This window comes from Grampus griseus (genome assembly GCF_964374135.1).
Source record: "Grampus griseus genome assembly, chromosome: 8".
NCBI lineage: Eukaryota > Metazoa > Chordata > Mammalia > Artiodactyla > Delphinidae > Grampus > Grampus griseus.
This window is the reverse complement of record NC_139002.1, coordinates 45,648,291-45,667,921: the sequence shown is the minus strand read 5'-3', so window position 1 is coordinate 45,667,921 and position 19,631 is coordinate 45,648,291. Positions and strand designations below refer to the sequence as shown.

The 19,631-nt window shown below is 36.6% G+C and overlaps 1 protein-coding gene across 2 annotated transcripts in view; it reads left to right on the top strand.

Annotated features, from left to right (window-relative positions):
* Positions 1 to 19,631, top strand: part of TMEM135 (transmembrane protein 135) — a 240,207-nt gene that overhangs the window by 165,120 nt on the left and 55,456 nt on the right. For both annotated transcript variants that reach the window (XM_082661045.1, XM_082661046.1), the window contains one exon: positions 1,538 to 1,584. In XM_082661045.1, coding sequence (XP_082517171.1) covers positions 1,538 to 1,584 — 47 coding nt within the window. The remainder of the gene's footprint in view (positions 1 to 1,537; positions 1,585 to 19,631) is intronic.

Here is a 19,631-nt window from a genome sequence, read left to right as displayed (position 1 = left end):
GCTGTGTAGAGCTTTTTAATTTGATATCACACTTTATTTTTGCTTTTGTTCCTTTTGCTTTTGGTGTAAGATTTTAAAAAATCACCATGACCTATGCTTACCAACTGTGTTTTCTTCTAGGAGTTTTATGGTTTCAGACCTTACATTCAAGTCTTTAATCCATTTTGAGTTAATTTTTGTGTGTGCTGTAAGATAGTCCAATTTCATTCTTCTGCATGTGGCCATCCTATTTTCCCAGTACCATTTTTTGAAGAGACTGTTCTATCCCCATTGTATATTCATGGCTCCTTTATCATAAATCAATTGACCGTGTATGCATGGGTTTATTTCTGGGCTCTTTTATTCTGTATCATTCTCTATTCTGTTTATATGCCAATACCATACTGTTTTGATTACTACAGCTTTGAAATGTAGTTTGAAGCCAGGGAGTGTGATGCCCATCCTCTTTTGGGTTGGTAGGTTTATATATTTCTAAGTCATTCAGATTGTATTTATAATGCTTATCTTAAGCCAAGGTGGCAAACCTATCAAGCTCAATTTGTAATAGCAAAACTATTATACTTTCCTTAAGTCAACTAGAAATTGTGTTGGAAATAGCTAAACACTATTTTGTACCATTTTTGTTTTCATGGTTCCTTGTGGTCAGTTTTTAATAGTTGAAGATTGTTCATTTGTCTATGATGTGAGGCCATTGACAATCCTTGTGTTTCATTTACACTCTTATTGTTAACATAAGAACACAGTTTACAACTTCCATTTTACTGATTTAAAACAATTTTATGGAGATCCACTTTGTTGGCATAACTAAGCTTTTGGTAAGGACTTGGGTTTGGATTCTTTCCATATACATCTTAGTAATATACTTTGTGTTTCATATGACGTGTTCTAGGGAAGCTTCTTTAATCCAGATTTATTGTGTGTTCTGATGCTTGCTTTTAGAGGAATTTTTTTTTTTATAGGGAGTCTATATCCCATACAGGATGATTATATTTTTAGGAGATTTTCTTATTGATTACAATTGGTTGACAACTGGACTGTGTTTTATATTTTAAAAGTCTGGTCATCTTGATATAATAGTTAATAAGCTTTATGATTTTTCTGCTGACTTCACTGTTTAAAAGCCATTGTCTCTGTTCTTAGGTTACTTGCTTCTTGAGGAATTCTTAGATATAATTTTTTAAATAGGCTATTCCTTTTTGAACCCTGTTACCCTCTACCCAGCCTATATACACACACACAGACACACACACACACACACACACATATATAGTGTTATATATATATATATGTACACACATACATATTGTATAATGTTTATAATTTTATTTATTTATATGTGTGTGTAAATATACAGACTTATTATTGCCTTGATATGACTTATTTGAAAGGTAGAGAATGTGATATGTGTATGACTAGCTTCGTACATCTTTTAATTGTTTCAGGTACAAGATTTAATAGTGGGTATTTTGCTTTCTAAGACACACAAATGATGATGTCAGTGTTCTTTTGTAAGTAACGTATTTTCTCCTTGTTATAGGTCCTTTTATTCTGCATCACAGCTGCCATGTACATGTTCTTTTTCAGGTATGTTCTGTTATACCTATTTATTTTAATAGAAAAAAATACTCTTCCTTTGTAATTTTTAAATCAACCGTGTAACTAAAGTGTTTTCTAAATTATTATGCCCCACAAGTGACATGAATTTTTGTTTGCTTTGTTTTATTTTCTAGAGTGGTTAGAGATAAGTCACTGCTCCTTAGTGAATAGAGAAAAGAGAGGGAAGGAAGATGTGATTTTTCACATTATGCTTATAAGTTCATCTTGGAAAACTGAATATGTAAATTAATAGTCCTCAGATCTTGAAAGGTGAATTTCTGTTTATTGTGGACCTCATTTTAGATATTCTTCGCTCACCTTATAAAACAATCAACATTTTAAATTTAAATGAGAAAAAAGTGATGGTAGGGCTTAATCTAAGTCTTTTACGAACGTAACCTAGCATACTAATCACTGTCTGTAAAATATCAAGTTAGTCCATTATGTCAGAGTTGCATTTTTCATTGATACTGAGACTCTGAGGAATGTGGGGGAGTGTTAGGATGGCTCAGAATTTTAATGCCAGTAAAAATGGTGCCTGTCATTGTCATAAAAACACAACAGTATGGGAGTTGGATTTTTGATTAGGAAGAGCCCACTCCTTCATTATCGTCATTTTCTGTAATACCAGTAATTCCTATTTGTTTCACTCTTATTAAACTCATTTGAATAGACTCTTTCTTGATTTTTCTGGATATAGGCAGAATTCAATCACAGCAGGAAGTTCTAGGCTTTTAAAATTAAAATTTGCAGTTGAGGGCTTCCCCGGTGGCGCAGTGGTTGAGAGTCCGCCTGCCGATGTAGGGGACGTGGGTTCGTGTCCCGGTCCGGGAAGATCCCACATGCCGCGGAGCGGCTGGGCCCATGAGCCATGGCCGCTGAGCCTGCGCGTCCGGAGCCTGTGCCTCCGCAACGGGAGAAGCCACAACAGTGAGAGGCCCGCGTACCAGAAAAAAAAAAAAAATTGCACTTGATTGACAAAAACAGTTATGGATTTTAGTAAGATATATTTAGTAGATATCTTTATCTTTTTTTGTTTAACCTAAATAAGGCAATTCAACCATAGCAGAATGTTTAAACAACTAATTTCCTGTCAGAACATTCTAATAAATACTTGATAAGCACAATGATATAATTTGAACTTCCTTTAACTATAAAAAATGTTATATGCAAGTATAAAATGATGATGGTGCTGTAATTTTTCTTGTAAAGGACAGACAAGCTGTTAGAAGGAAAAAAATGGATGAAGTTTTTAAGGTGGGAAGGACGTATTCATGATGGAGTGCATAGTATTCTATGTCAGTTATTAGCGACTGAAAAATCGTTGCAGCTATCTGGGGGTCTTTGTGAAATTGTATGACCTACCATTTTTAATATACTTTCATATACACCTTACAACTCCTGTAGTCTCTTTCGTATACTCTAGCAATTTAGGGGTTTGGTAGGGGAGTTAAGAACAATGACTCTTTCATTTCATCAATTGCCAGAGATTTCTTAATTGTATTCAGACACATTATTAGGACAGTAATGCAGAAAGTTCAAGGATTTATCTTTATGCTGTCTAATCTGAAGCTAAAGCATACCTAGTGGGAGAAATGTAAGAAAAAAAGATAAAGACTTAGAAACATATCTTTTGTTGGCATGCACAGGAGGAAATTACAGTATCAAATAAAATTTATTTTGTGTGTGAAAATTCCTAACAGACCAGGTAGTTAAGTGAAACAGTCCTTCCCAGTATAGCACTTATAGCATATTTGATCAACATTTAGCATTTCTTAGACATCAGAAGTTTTTGAGGTTTAAAAAACAAATTGTCTTGAATATAGTGATAATGCCCAATGTTAGGCATGGTCCTAGGATATTATACTTTGAAAACTGCTGCCATCAAACTAGTATTTTTGGTGTAGAAAGAAAATCAACCCTATAAATATGTATTTTGGTGCAGAGCTACGGAACCTTTTCCTGTTTCAGTCACAGAGTCTAGGTTAAAAACAACAATTTAAAATACTTTCCAGAAGGCTCAATACAAGGTTTTAGTGCCAAGATAAACATTTTCAATTTTCTGAGGAAAGGGGTTGTTTTTCTCCAAAAAGAAGCACTATCACCAAATTCCTAGTGTTCTTGGCAGAAGTTAGTTTGAATAACTCAACAAAAGAGGTTTGGTAAATGGTAAAATAAAACCATTTATAAAGTACTGCAACCGAAGAAAACAATGTTATATGTTTGTCTGAACTCTAGCAAGTGTTTAGAATGAACAATAGCAGTTAGCAAGTCTAATTCCATTAGAATATTTTATTTTTAAAATTCAAACTTTATTTTAAATATATTGTAGATATTTGAGGACACATTTATTCCATTTATTAACAATTATTTTAATTCTAGTTGCATGAAGTTAGATCAGTAAATATCAAATGATATTGTCCCTATGACTCCATTTATAGTAAACTTTTTTAAGAAGAGGATAAGGGAAACATTTTATGTTAGAAATGTCAACTTGTGTTTTTTTGGGTTTTTTTTTTTTGCGGTACGCGGGCCTCTTACTGTTGTGGCCTCTCCCGTTGCGGAGCACAGGCTCCGGACGCGCAGGCTCAGCGGCCATGGCTCACGGGCCTGGCCACTCCGCGGCATGTGGGCGGGACACGAACCCGTGTCCCCTGCATCGGCAGGCGGACTCTCAACCACTGTGCCACCAGGGAAACCCCAGCTTGTGTTTTTATCCTAACCCATAAATGGGAAAAAGGGAAATGAGAACCCCCTTTCAATAGAGAGAAAAATGTGCCAATTTTATTTTTTTTAAAGAAAGAACTTGAGGAAGTAGTTCCATAAGTATTTTCTAAAAGTGACATAGGATGTGATGGTTATAGTATGAATTTAGTTAAAAAGCAACACAATGTTCAGAGTATTGAAACCATGGTTATTAAAATGTGTAATGAAAATGTCTTACTTTTGCATAGCTCTTAATAGCTCTTAATAGTTATTTTATAGGTATAGTTCTTTTCACATACATTATCTCATACATGGTGATCTTGATTTTTAATCTGTATGCCAAAAATATGACTTATATTCAAATGGAATCCTGGGAACACTTCAGAGGCTTGGGTGGAGGAAAGGTAATATGTGAAGAGAAAGTATTTTTCAGTTTTTTGTTCCAGTTCTTAGCCAGCTGGCCATCTGGCCACCCAGCCATCCAGCTGTCTATTGATATAAATTGGGGTACAGTATTTTGAAGAGTGTTTTGAAAGAAAAAGCTCTCCGTTCAACCCCAGGGGGCACTCTTCATAATAGTTCTGCCTCCTTTGTTTAAGCATTTTATTATTTTGTATGTTATTGTCACAGCTTCGCCTCAGGGCATGTCTGTCACTATCAGTTCAGGCCAAGCAGGAGTCATAGTTGAAAAGTTGATAGAATAGTTTGCCTAATGCATCTCTTTAAAACATTTCTTTATTTCCAAGTGTGTATTTATGAGTAAAGCGACCTAATTTTTTTTTTTTAAGTAAAAGGATTCATCATAATTATTGATTCAGGCTTGCTTAGGATCTTCCCAACAGTCATGTGGAGAAAAGAAATGAGTTTCTTTTGAACCACCAGCTCTTTTTTGTTTTAATTGAGAAGCAAAGGAGAGAATCAACAATAACACAGACACTACAACAAAACTGTTACACTTAATCCTGCTCACAAAAAAACAATGAAACATGCAATCCTTTTAAACATTGTTTTATTGGTTTTGTTTTCAGCATTAGTGATCTGTGTATGAAGAACACTAATATTTTAGAAAAATGAAATAATTGAGCTTCATTTTTCTTTAATTTAAAATAGTATCATAAAGTGTATTACGACAACTTTGATCCCATCTTAGTGAGTGCCTAGCTAGAAATTCTTTCCACCTGCCTGTGCAAAGGCAGCAAACAGTTTGTTTAAACATGTAGATTGAAAGGCTCAGACTTGTCATAGTAGATAATCTACAGACTATATATGACTGATTCACAATAGACCTACCTTAATCTGCCATAAACATTGGAAAGCATTGGATTTTTAGTTAGAAACCAGTGCAAATTAAAGTTTATTGTAGTTGTGTTTTATACATATATATTTTTTTAATACATATTTAGAAACAGTATTGATGACTGCTATTCCATGAATTTGTGCTATTCTGTGAAGGCAAAAATAGTAAACTATTTCATTAGTCTCAACATATGGATGTAGTATTGTTGTTTTTTAATTTACGAAAACGACACTATTTATTGGCTGGACAACCTGTAGTTCTTGAGTGAAAGACATTTATGATTGTCCTTGAATCTGTTTACATGAACTGTATCTTTGAACTAACAAAAAGTAAAGAACTTTTGATCTGGGTCTTTCAACCATTTACTCATTTAAAAAAATCCTTTATAAATATCAGTTAGATTCTATTTTTTAAAGTATTGCCTAAAACTACACAAAAATCCAGTCTAGAAAATCATATATGGCATTTAGAGTTTAAAAGTTTTCTTCAGGTTTGGGAGAGTGTGCCCTAAATAATTAGATTTTTAGTTCAAAGAGATTACTTCCAGCAATGCAGAGAATGAATTAGGCGTTTGGAGGGGGCATAATAACAGGTAATGGGAGGACACTGCTGCAGTTGTTCAGGAGAGAAATGGTGAGGGTTATGACTGAGGGTTATGGTAATGACATGATGAAGAGTTGATTTATCTAAGACAGGAGGATTGCTGCTTGGATGAGGAAGAGCAAAACACTAGAAGGTGAGCAAATTAGAAAATGTGTGGAAATTACATACAGGTTTAGCAAAGACTGAGATTGAGTTGCTTTTAGGACTTTCACATAGAGAAATACAGATATCATATGTATATTTGGAGTTCAGGAGATAAATAGAGGCTATTCTTTTTTTTTTTTTTTTTTTTTTTGCGGTACGCGGGCCTCTCACTATTGTGGCCTCTCACGTTGCGGAGCACAGGCTCCGGATGCGCAGGCTCAGGGGCCATGGCTCACGGGCCCAGCCGCTCCGTGGCATGAGGGATCGTCCCGGACTGGGGCACGAACCCGGGTCCCCTGCATCGGCAGGCGGACTCTCAACCACCGCGCCACCAGGGAAGCCCAATAGAGGCTATTCTTGATTGTCACACTAGCAGTTTGATGTTGGACAAATTATACAACTTCTCTATATCTCAGCTTCTTCATTATTAAAAAGTGTAAATTGCTATATGGACCTCATAGGTAGGATTGTGAGAATTACATAAGAAGCAACATCTTTCCAACTTTTTTGGATGTCACCCAAAATAAGAACTACCTTTATTTTTTGTGACCACGCCGTGCGGCGTGCAGGATCTTAGTTCTCTGACCAGGGATCGAACCCGCGCCACCTGCATTGGAAGTGTGGAGTCTTAACCACTGGACCGCCAGGGAAGTCCCAGAACTACCTTTTATATTGTGACTATTCATGCAGACCCATAAATTTCCCAGAATAGTATGTAACCTTGCTACGTGTAATACATTTGGATATTTTCTATTCTAATTTATTTCATTTATTTAAAAAGCTGTTTCGGGCTTCCCTGGTGGTGCAGTGGTTAAGAGTCCGCCTGCCAGTGCAGGGGACACGGGTTCGAGCCCTGGTCCGGGAAGATCCCACATGCCGCGGAGCAACTAAGCCTGTGTGCCACAACTGCTGAGCCTGCGCTCTAGAACCCGCGAGCCACAACTACGGATCCCATGTGCCATAGCTACTGAAGCCCGCCCGCCTAGAGCCCGTGCTCCACAACAGGAGAAGCCACCACAATGAGAAGCCTGCACACCGCAACGAAGAGTAGCCCCCGCTCACCGCAACTAGAGAAAGCCCGCGCACAGCAGCGAAGACCCACCGCAGCCAAATTAAAAAAAAAAAAAAATTGTATTAAAAAGCTGTTTCGATCCACTAATGGGTAACAACCAGCCATGTGAAGAACTACTGGACTAATACATGTGAGCACCTAGCACAGTGATTCTTATCTTAGCAAAAAAAATAGAGCTGCGAGTAGTGATTGTTGTTTTTAAACTAGGAAAGAACGTTAATTAAAATAGAGAACTTGAGGAATGAAATTATATTTAGTGTTAATGATGTAGACATATGCAGTAAGGTAAGGATTAAGAGCTGTTTCTTTGCTCTAGCAACCTGGTGATCAGTGGTAACCTGCTAGAGAAACGTCTGTAGTTGAGTTGGGATAGTAGATTGAGAAATAAATGTGACATGTTGTATACTTTAAAATACAATTATATTTGTCAATTATTTCTTAATAAACTTGGGAAAATTTTTTTAAATAAATAAAAGAAAATGTAAAAAAGTGTGAGATATGGAAGTAGAATGAGTATAATAAACTCAAAAAGTTTGAGAGGAGAAAGATAGGGCAAGTTGTAGTAGGATTAAGGGTTTTCCTTTTGTATTCCTTCTTTTCTTTGTCTATTTACTTATTTAGACAAGAGAGACTAAGTGGTTAAGAGAAGGTTGCACAAGCAAGAGAGACTGACAAATTGGGGAATGGGAAAGAAAAGAGAAATGGTCTAAGATTCAGTCCAAAATGTCTACATGCATGGCTAGATTGTTAAACCTACTTATCTGGAAGAGATCATGATAAATGATTAAGAGGAAATTGAAGCTTTGTTTGAAAGCCTTGGACACACAGTTTAAGTGAAAGAGGACTGATATATAGAAAAGGTAGGAAGTAGAAAAATCTAATGCCTTTGGCTTCCTAAGTTCATTGTCATTCTTAAAAGGTGAGTTTTTAATGAGTTGACATGGGCTTGTGAAAGCAATATTCCTCAGAAAATATATGCAGGTGGAACAAGGTACTAATGTCGTTGGCACCCAAAACCAGTCAGCTTACTAAAAAATGCAAAATCTGTCCTATGAAAAGAGAAAGTAAAGAGAATGTTAGGACTGTTGCTTTCTTCAAAGCAAATAGAAAAGGTGAGAAAACATAGGTTCATAAATGTTGTGAATCACTTCCTCCAAGAATGCAAGGCTTATTACCAGGTCACATGACTGTAATGTGAGTTTCTTTTTGAGGGGAGAACATTATTCTGCCCGTTGGGTGAATGTTCTCCATCTATGGATGAAAGTTGTGGCAAGTCTGTTTTCACTTTTTGCCTGCTAGCCTTTGAGGTACTTGGGCTATGATAAAGAAATGGCTCTGAAATTTTTAACATATATAAATGTTTATTGCTTTTAGTAGAAGGCAAAGGGAAATATTGTATGGAGAAATGGTATGCACTTAAAAAGCAACTACTAAAGTAAGAACTTAATGGGACACAATCATGTCAGAAGTGGTCAGCTGCCTTTCAAAAACTTGTTGCAGTTTTATTTTCATGAATAACAATGACATTTATTACTGATCATAGAAAGCTCTTAGACTGGACTTTTGCTAATAAAAACGCTCAGATTGGAAGCAGTTAAGTTTACTTCCTTGTTTTACCAGTTATGAGGAATGCTATAATTCACTGTTTTCTTCACGCCTGACTCTTTGTTTCCATTATTTTCTACTGTTGGAGTTTTCCCAGAGCTAATCAAGGGGCAGTCTAAGGTAGCAGAGTTGGTTAAAAGCATGCACTCCTGAGCCAGACTGTGTCGGTTCAAACCCTCTCCATCTAACTTCTTTGTGATATTGGGTCAGGTGCTCAGCCTCTCTGTGCCTCAGGTTTCTCATCTTAAAGTGGGGATAATAACAGTACTCACCTCATGGGATTACTGTGAGTATTAAATGACTGCCACATTGTAAACTCTCAATAAAATTAGTTGTTTTTATTATTTAACTCTGAGCTGTAAAGGTCACATATTGTTTGATTCCATTGATATGAAATGTCCAGAATAGGCAAATCCGCAGAGATAGAAAGTAGATTTGTGTTGCCTATGGCTAGGAGACTTTTGGGGAATGGGGAATGACTACTAATTGGTATTTTTTTTATAAACGGTGATGAAAATGTTCAAAAAGTAATTATGACGATGGCTACACAGGCCTGTGAATATATAAAAAGTCATTGACTGATACACTTTAAATAGTGAGTTGTATGTGAATTATATCTATTAAGCTGTTATAAAACTCTGATCTGGAAATAGATCTTTATCGCACAGCGGCATGGTGTTTCTGTGTTATCACCATTTAACATTCCTCTGGTTGTCACATCTCAGGGATGCTACTGTGTTTTTGTGGGTACATAGGCATTTCTTGAGAGAGAACCCCAGGAAACTTAACTTCTTCTCAAGTGTATTTGAAGGAGGAGTGTTCCCATGGAGAATGACGGACAAGTGCACCACAAAGCTTGCCAGCCTTCTTTCCAGAATTGTCAGAACTGCAGTTTAAAATATGCATACTCTTAGTTCTGAGACACTACACTTTAGAATTAGAAGGGAAGTAATGAGGAAGCTTACAGTAGATGCCACAAGTTTATATGAGATTGTTATTACAACATTGTCCTAATAAGACGGAAATTTGTCTTTGATACGTATGAGTTAGGGTGTTTTTTACTTGGTAATAATATTTGAAAAGTACAGTTTAAAAAAAGTTTATAGCCCGGAGATGGAAACAACCTAAGTGCCCATCATCGGATGAATGGATAAAGAAGATGTGGCACATATATACAATGGAATATTACTCAGCCATAAAAAGAAACGAAATTGAGCTATTTGTAATGAGGTGGATAGACCTAGAGTCTGTCATACAGAGTGAAGTAAGTCAGAAAGAGAAAGACAAATACCGTACGCTAACACATATATATGGAATTTAAGAAAAAAAAAATGTCATGAAGAACCTAGGGGTAAAACAGGAATAAAGACACAGACCTACTGGAGAACGGACTTGAGGATATGGGGAGGGGGAAGGGTGAGCTGTGACAAAGCAAGAGAGAGGCATGGACATACATACACTACCAAACGTAAGGTAGATAGCTAGTGGGAAGCAGCCGCATAGCACAGGGAGACCAGCTCCGTGCTTTGTGACCACCTGGAGGGGTGGGCAGGGAGGGAGACGCAAGAGGGAAGAGATATGAGAACGTATGTATATGTATAACTGATTCAGTTTGTTATAAAGCAGAAACTAACACACCATTGTAAAGCAATTATACCCCAATAAAGATGTTAAAAAAAAAAAGTTTTATAGGACTGCCAATGAAGACTAATTTCAGAAATATCTGCAGACATGGTATAATATCAAATGTCCTTATTAGGTGGAGAAAGACAAGATTGAAAAATGGAGATACATTTATTTATCTGAAATGTTTAGGCTTTTAGTGAATATATTCTCACGTCTCAGTCTAATGCATTACTGCTGATCATCAGAATGCCCTTTAAATACCTATGAAGTCCACTGCTAATACATTCCAATTGGGTTTGAATGGAAATTAAATTGACAGTCTTTGGAAATATACATTATCAGTTCACAACCTGATTACTATATTTTGAGTACGTATTTCGTAGATTGTATTTGATTATATAGTGATATTGATTATATTTTGAAGAAGAATTTTGCTGTATTTTCTGTTTATTTGGGGGGAGGTGTTTCAAAATCACTGTCCTTCTCATGGAAATTTATTGAAATGAATCGAAGGACATAGAAGGAAATATTAATATTCAATTAATACATCATATTTTTCCTTTTTCATGATCAAATCTAGATTTTTTTTCAAGAAATCACAGATAGCAAAAATGGGAAATATTTGGATTGATTCCAATCTGTATCCTTAAAACGTCAAATAAAATATCCATGTATGAAGCCTACTTTTCATGCTGTACTGGTTCAGTGACAGCTTGCTAGAAGAGGAAGTATATCACAGCTGCCCTGAGCTGAAATTCACAGTAAAACAATATTTTTCCACCATTATCAATTTTCAGCGCAGATTCTGTTTCTCATGTGTGACTGAGTCACTGAACCAGGAAGTGTTTACCTGCAAGGTGAACTAGTCTAAATGGGAGACGCTTTTAAGTTCTATAATTTCAGCTAGAGTCTTCCCTAGAGGAAGGAAAAAGTGGGTCTCCTCCCTTTTTTATATTCTCTTGTCAATCACAAAGCCTTTTTGTACTGGTGGGGCCTTGATGGTGACTGAGTGCTGGCTGTTTGTCATGTTCCTGTCATCCTAAAATAAAAGAAGAACATAGCTTTGGGTTCTCAGGCCTTAGAGAATAAGTTGCTTGCGGCAGCCCAGGACCTCTGAATCCAAGCTGCCCTGGAATGCTTCTGAAGAGATTTGTTCACTGAAATGGAGTATGTAATTCTTACGGTTTTGAGCTCGTTGGGCATGTTCAGAAGAATAATGATATTCAGAATTAGATGATGGAGAGCAGTCGAGCTCATCACGTTGATTTCTTCTATCCCCAAAACATCAAGCTCTAATATTAGCACAGTTGCTATCCTGACTTCTTTTTCTTGCTTGAGTGTTAAAAAATGCTTTTGGAATTGGATAATTCCCAATCCTGATATTTTGGACAAACCTTCCTCGCAGGGTGTCATTATAGGATATTTTCAGGGATTCTTAGGAAAGATGAGACTCTCCTCACCTCATCTTGTAAAATCAGCAGCAACTTCTACTGGTAGGAAACATGTAGGGAGATTTATTACAGCAGGCCAACCGAATTGAAGTTACTTGAGTTCTGAGAATTTAAAGATCATTCAAGTTTTTGATCACTTTATTGAAGTTATTATCTATTTCTTTTGGATTTTAGCTTACATCTCTCATAGTCTTTTATTCTATTTTAATGATTAGAAGAACTGTGTGAATGAAGGTGATGTGGACTGATGTGGCTTTCACCTTGAAAGAATATAGGCCTTAAAAAATTGTATTACTTTTTTCGTTATTTGGAAAAGCAGAAACAGTATCTATAAGGATGAAAAAGAAAGGTTTTGTTATCAAATGAAATATTTCTTTTTACCGATTCCGAAGTATGCACTTGTTAATGTTCAAGACATATGGACTGTTACAAATGTAAATGTCTGATGTAAGGGCTCTAAAGGAGTTCTCAAACTTTAGTGTGCATGCAGATCATATGGGGAATCTTATTAAAAATGCAGATTATGGTTCAGTAGGTCTGGGCATTTCTTGGTTCCCCGGTGATGCCAGGGCTGCTGGACCTGGGGTCACACTCTGAGTAGCAAAGCTGTGAGTCACATCAAGAAATAAATGATAAAATTTTCCTTAAAACCTGCAACCAAAAAAAAAAAAAAAATCCAGAGAATTTAATCCCTCTGCCTCTCTCGCTAACCATTTCTAGTAGTTCACAGCATGAAGAGTCAGGACATATTTCCCGAATATCCCAAATCTCTAATAAAAGGGAATGGGCTCACCCTAAGGGCCTTTTCTCAGTTGAAATAGAAAACAGCTATTCATATAATCACTTTACATGCTTAAAGATTATTAGGTCTCCTTTTCTCCCTCTTAACTTTCTTCTCAGCATCAACTTCTTTCAGAATTTTAAGATGTAGTTTACTTTTTTTACCCCAGTTTTAACTGCGCGTTATCTATGTAGGGTAAAAATGATGAGTCTGTTATTCAATAGGTGAATGGATGAGAGACTTTTCTGATCTAAAAGTTAGCAAGTCTCCTCTTTTTTTAAATAATTTGTTAATTGTACAAGTAATACACTGCTAAGTTCTTTCAAAAAATTCAAATAACATCAGTGTATATAGTAAAAAGTGAAAGTTCTTTCCCCCTTTATCCAACTCCCTCTTCCTGCTTCTTTTTTCATTCAAAACTATCTTGACATTTTGGCATATATCCCTCCAGAATTCTTTCTATACATATCTATGTACCTATGTCTATATTTATTTTTTACAATAGGATCACATATTATGTATTTTCTGCAGTACTTCTCTATTTAATAATGTATCTTAGGGTTCTGTCTATATGTCACTATATATGAATCTACCTCATTGTTTTTAGGTGCTGCAAAAAATTATAAATCTATAAGTAATACTTGAAGCCCTATTAACGTTTATACTGTTTGCAGTTTTTCACTATTACAAACTGTACAACTGTGAACATTCTTTTAAAAATATCTTTGTGTGCATGTTCCATTGTTTCCGTAGGCTGGATAGTTACCTACAAATGGAGTCTCTGGGTCAAATATACTGGACGTATTTAATTTTGATAAATACTGCCAGATAGTCCTCCATAAAAGGCACTACCAATCTACTTTCCTTCCGAGAGTGCTTGTTGACTCCCAATCTTAGTTCATGTCAGTGATTTTTACCTTGTCAATCAAATAATCTAGAAGGTAATGCCTCATTTTTGCCTTACTTTGTATTTCCCTGATGACTAGTGATGTGGAATGTCTTTTCATTGGTTTATTAGTCGTTTTTTGATTTCATGCCCTCTACCCATTATTTATTTTTTAATTTTTTGCACTGATTTATAGGAGCTATATGCTCCTATAAATTTATATGCTATTAATATTTATTTTTTCCTGTTAATGTTGTATCAGTCAGCAGTTATGTAGGCAACAACCGTAAAATTGTAGTGGCATATAACAAACAAGTTGGCTGGGTCAGCTCTGTGCCCCATTGCAGGTCTGTGAGTCAGTTAGGGCAGTTCTGCTTTGCATGTATTCATACTGATGTCCAAGCTGAGGAGACAAAAGCTATTTAGGGTAAGCTGTCCTCATGGCAATGGCATGAGATTTGTTTTTTACTAACAGCATCTCCAAGATACTCATACATGTGTACTTTAAGTACTTCATTTCACCCTAGCACAGACAAATATCTGCTCATTTACCAAGGCATTTTGTTTGAGTTGGAGTTCCCCAGCTGGGGTTCTGAGTTGTTTTTGTTGTATAAATCATACTTATAAGGTATTGTCTTTCCAAAACAGTAAACTCAGTTTCCATGGAAAAAATCTTTTTTTCCTTTTTGGTTTATGTAATATGTAGGTCATTTACATAATTACATTAACAAATACAAATGACATAAACACATTTGGGGATAAGCACAGCTGATTCTTGGCAAGCATGTAACTCAACTAGTGTGAACTGACGTATGTGGTCATATTTAGTAGTGGTGTTTTATCTTCCAGCAGTCAATGTGAATGTTAGAACATTTTAGAGAGAAAATAGAGAATCTAAGATAATTTATCTTATTAAATGTAATCTCTTAAATGGAGATTGCATAAGAGAATTTTTACTGTAAAGAGCACATTTAAAAAATATTTACTGGGCTTCCCTGGTGGCGCAGTGGTTGAGAGTCCGTCTGCCGATGCAGGGGACGCGGGTTCGTGCCCTGGTCTGGGAGGATCCCCCATGCCGCGGAGCGGTTGGGCCCGTGAGCCGTGGCCGCTGAGCCTGCGCGTCCAGAGCCTGTGCTCCGCAACGGGAGAGGCCACAACAGTGAGAGGCCCGCGTACCGCAAAAAAAAATATATGTATATATTTACTAACATCTTTTGTCTCTGCAGTACCATCATCAACTGTCCTCTTTTCCATTCTTTGAGGATTTTTTTTCAATGCCTTAAAGTCCTCAAGATTTGGTTTCTACTTTTAAAAAAATTGGGGTTTTTTGCATTTTATTTATCCTAGTAGAGCCAAACTTCAGAGTCATACTTTTATGATAGGAACCAGTTTATATATTTTACATATATCTTGATGCTTATTTATTCTAGCCTAAAAATAACTGAGGCTCAAGAATTCATGGCATATATGCTGATTCAGTGTTATTTTCAGTGAGTTTGATATGTTGCAAAGTTTCATAAAAGTATTTTCCTTTCAAGTGAATAATACCAAGACTTAATGTTTCAGAGGATCATAGATTTTTAGAGTGGGGAGCAAATTAGAGATTATGTATAACAACATTGTCACTTTTCTGGTGAAGAAATGAAATCTCTGAGGATTTTTGTGATTTGTCTTAGCTCATTCAGTGGTTAGAAACTGAGGTAGAAGTAGAATTTTGAATAATTTACTTTAAATACCGTAAATTATTTCAAAACAGTCGAATATTTTGAAATTTATGTGAAGAACATAGCAAAAGATTCAGTTATTTTTGTACTCTGAAATACAAAGACTCAGGTTTTTCTTTTGTTTGTTTGCTTTGTACTCTTAAATACTACTGTGTGATGGAAAGCCTTTTTGAGAGAGAAATTAAACTAAACAGAAAGACCTAGAAACTGAGGAAGATAGAAGTTTGTTTAAAATTTTGGTAATGGATATTTTGGGTTTTATGTATGAAATAGGTTTAACTATATGAGAAATACCATCTCATGGGATTATTCATCTTTCTATTTAAAATTATAAATATTTCTGATTGCTGTTATTAGGGATCTTTGGAATTCCCTTCTTGTGACTAGATTTTAAACCAGAAAGGAGGATAAAAGCTACTTTGTAGTCACATGGCTATGCTTTCTGTCTCTGTGTTTCAATCTCTTTCTCTCTCCCTCTCTTCCTCTCCTCCCTCCCTCTTCTCCACCCTGTTTCTTTTCTTATCTTTTTGGTTTTGTTTTGTTTTCTGCTTTTTTTGTTTTAATACAGAATGTCAAGGAAATAACTAGCGTTGCACTAAGGCACTTAACGTTAAGTATTCATCATATTAAGTGTGACAAATGTGTGTATGACTAGTATTTTAGAACAGAATTAAATTTACGTTACTACTTCCTAATACATTATTAATAATTTCTTAAGAGGAAGAAACTCTACATTAGCATATATTTATAATCATCTCTGATCTTTTATCGTGAATTGAACACTGCTTCCTTTATGAAACGTAAACAGATATGTATTAAAGCTTTATTTGAACAGCTGTTTGTACATTTTAAGGATTTCAGTTATTTTAATTTCTGTAGTGTATTTCCAGGCTTAGGCTCACTGGATATAGTCAACTGTCATTTAAATTCAATCTTCTAAATTTAAGGTATATTAATTTCATGTAGGAAATCAGAAACATCTTAAATTTTATTCTGTGTTTATTACCTTTGGGAATGTTGTTTTATTTCTAGTATTGAAGTTCATTTTTTTGGAAAAAATAGGCTAGGTTTCCAAAGAGATTTATAAAAGGGGGTTGTTATTTTTTAAAGCTGTGAAGTACTTGAAATTTCATGAGTCTGAAACTATGTTGTAGAATATAGGTTTGACATTCTTATTTTTCAAATCAAATTGGCCACAGTAATAAGAAGCTACAATTGAAATATGAAACTGTGACATAAAGCAGAAATTGGAATGTTACGAACAGCTGTTCTCATAAAAGAGATCGACTAGAATTTTACTGTGTGTCTAAAACATTATCTTCCCACAAGTCTCCTTTTTTAGCTTGCTGAATATGAGTTCTAATTCTGCTCTGCTTAATCTCATTCCAGCAGTCAAATATTATTTCTTCTTGTTCCGTACATGAATTAGATAGATATTAGGGTGATCATATGTACTTTGTATAGGTTCTGTTTTGTCTAAAAGTGTTCTTTCCAAATCGTAATTCCTTTGGACTTAACTGTTTTTAGTGGTTAATAATATCCAGATCTGCTCCAGATCTTGACCCCTTGCCCTATTTCTAACCCTATAAAGCTGTGTTCCCTATTCTTGGCTGTTGAACCTTTTGTTTAGATTCAGCATATCTCTTCTTTCCAGCATCTTCTTCCCTCTTTATTCACCTGTCAGTTATGTCTTCTCTGTAAGGGGTCAGCTACAAAGTGAGAGTGATTAGACAGACCACATTTTGGGCACATCACACTTGCTTTCAGCACCCAATTTTATTTGGAGCATAAAGTAATGAAAAAAAATGCTAATGTACCCCAAGTTGAACCTGTCTATATTCTCACATATTTGTAATACTTTTCTGTAGGAAATATAGTGCAGAAAGTCAGATTTCTGGGTATGTAGCATAATTAGGAAAAGTTTAAAATTCTTATGGGAAGAGCTAACAACACAGTAGTGAGAGAGATGAATATGATGAATCTGAGGAAGAGATATTTACCTAGATTTTATCAGCTTTGAAGGAGTCATTTATTAAGAATTTTACATGTAAGTCGCATAAGCTCGTATGACTTAAAAAATCCACCACACTGGGGAATTAGCTGAGAGTCCAGTGGTTAGGACTCTCACTGTCAGGGACCCAGGTTCCATCCCTGGTTGGGGAACTAAGATCCTGCAAGCCCCATGACGTGGCCCCCCCCCAAAAAAAAATTGCACCATACTAGTCTGTGTCTCTCATAGCTTCAGAGCCAGTTTGCCCCTATCTTGTAGTTGAAAAGATCTGTGGATAGTGGGGCTTTGATGAAAAATTAAATAATTATGGCTAGCTAATATTTACCGAGTGCTTCACTAAGTGCTTTATAAACAGTTTTGGGTTAATCCTCACCACTACCCGCTACCCACTAGGGTAGGTACTGATATTTTCTCCCTTTTACATGTGAGGAAACTGAGACTTTGAGAGGTTAAGTAACTTGCCAATGATTGTATAACTAGAAGTAAACAGCTTGGATTTGAATTGGGGTCTTTCTAACCTCAGAGTCTATTCTCTTCATTTCTCAGTCCACCTGACTTGACCAGTAGTTCCCAATCTTTTTGACGTCATGCCATACATAGAAAATGTTAGTGCGTGTCTTTACAGCATAACGGGGAAAACGGCTGAGGCTGCCTACAGCCGCAGGTCCTGGGCGCCCCAGAGGTCTCCCCTGCACCCCCATGATGTAAAGTCAAAGTAAGGAGGGGATTAGGACTTAGTCGTGTCGTTCAGCCGTTTGCTGCAGGTACACCTCCTGGGAAGCTCTGTTCTGCACTCCGGCGCCTCACTGGGAAGCGAGGGTGAGAGGTAAGTGACCTTTTCCCCGAGATCACAGTGCCTCCAGCTCCCTGTCATCACAGGCCCGGTAGTGGGAGCTTGCATTGGTGATGTGTTTGAACAGTTCTGTGAAGTTCCTCTTTCTCTTTTATTTTTCTATCTGCTATAGTAATAACATAGTTGATGGTTGGATTTTTTTCACTCAGGGAATATTTATTATTGAGTATTTACTGTGTGCAGTGCTGTGTGTTTTGGTAATTAAAAAGATTCACAGTCTGCCAGAGGAAATATTTCTTGCTATAGTCTGGACGTTTGTATCCCCCGCCCCCTGCCAACCAAATTCATATGTTAGAATCCTAACCTCCTAGGTGATGGTATTAGGCGCTGGGGGCTTTGGGAACTGATTAGGTTTTAAGGGCAGAGCCCTCATGAATGGGATTAGTGTCCTTATAAAAGAGGCCCAAGAGCGATCCTTTGTTCCTTCTGCCTTGTGAAGACCCAGCAAGAGGGCACCATCTATGAACAGGAAGCAAGCCCTCACCAGACACCCAATCTGCTGGCGCCTTGATCTTGGACTTTTCAGTCTTCAGAACTTTTGAGAAATAAATTTCTGTTGTTTATAAGTTACCTAATCTATGACATTTTGTTAAAGTACCTTGAACGGACTAAGACATTATATATAAATTACTTTAATATGGCATGTGAAGTGTCACAACATAATGGCATGAACAAAGTGCAACAAACAGGAAGGGTACTGTGATTAGTTTTTGTTTTTTTTTTGCGGTACGCGGGCCTCTCACTGCTGTGGCCTCTCCCGCTGTCCAGACGCGCAGGCTCAGCGGCCATGGCTCACAGGCCCAGCCGCTCCGCGGCATGTGGGATCTTCCTGGACCGGGGCACGAACCCGTGTCCCCTGCATCGGCAGGCGGACTCTCAACCACTGCGCCACCAGGGAAGCCCCTGTGATTAGTTTTAACTAGGAAGTGTAGCGAATGTTTCTCTAACAAGTAACATCTTATCAAAGCGTTGAAAGATTAATAAAATTTAAACACAGGAGGTCAAGAGGTTGGTGATGAGGACAATAATGCAAATATAGTTGATAGCATCAGCAAAATCTTAGAAGTTGGAACGCTTATAACTAGTTTCTCATGTTAGAAAGAAAGGAAGGGAGAGGGGGAGAAAGGGAAGGAGAGGGAAAAAGAACCCTTCCCTTTGGTACCTTATTTCTTTGTTCCTCTTTCCAGGCAAATTTCTCAAATAAATTATCCACATTTGCTGTTTGGCCTTGTTATGTGCCACTGTAATCTTATTTTCCTCTGAAATTGATCTCCCT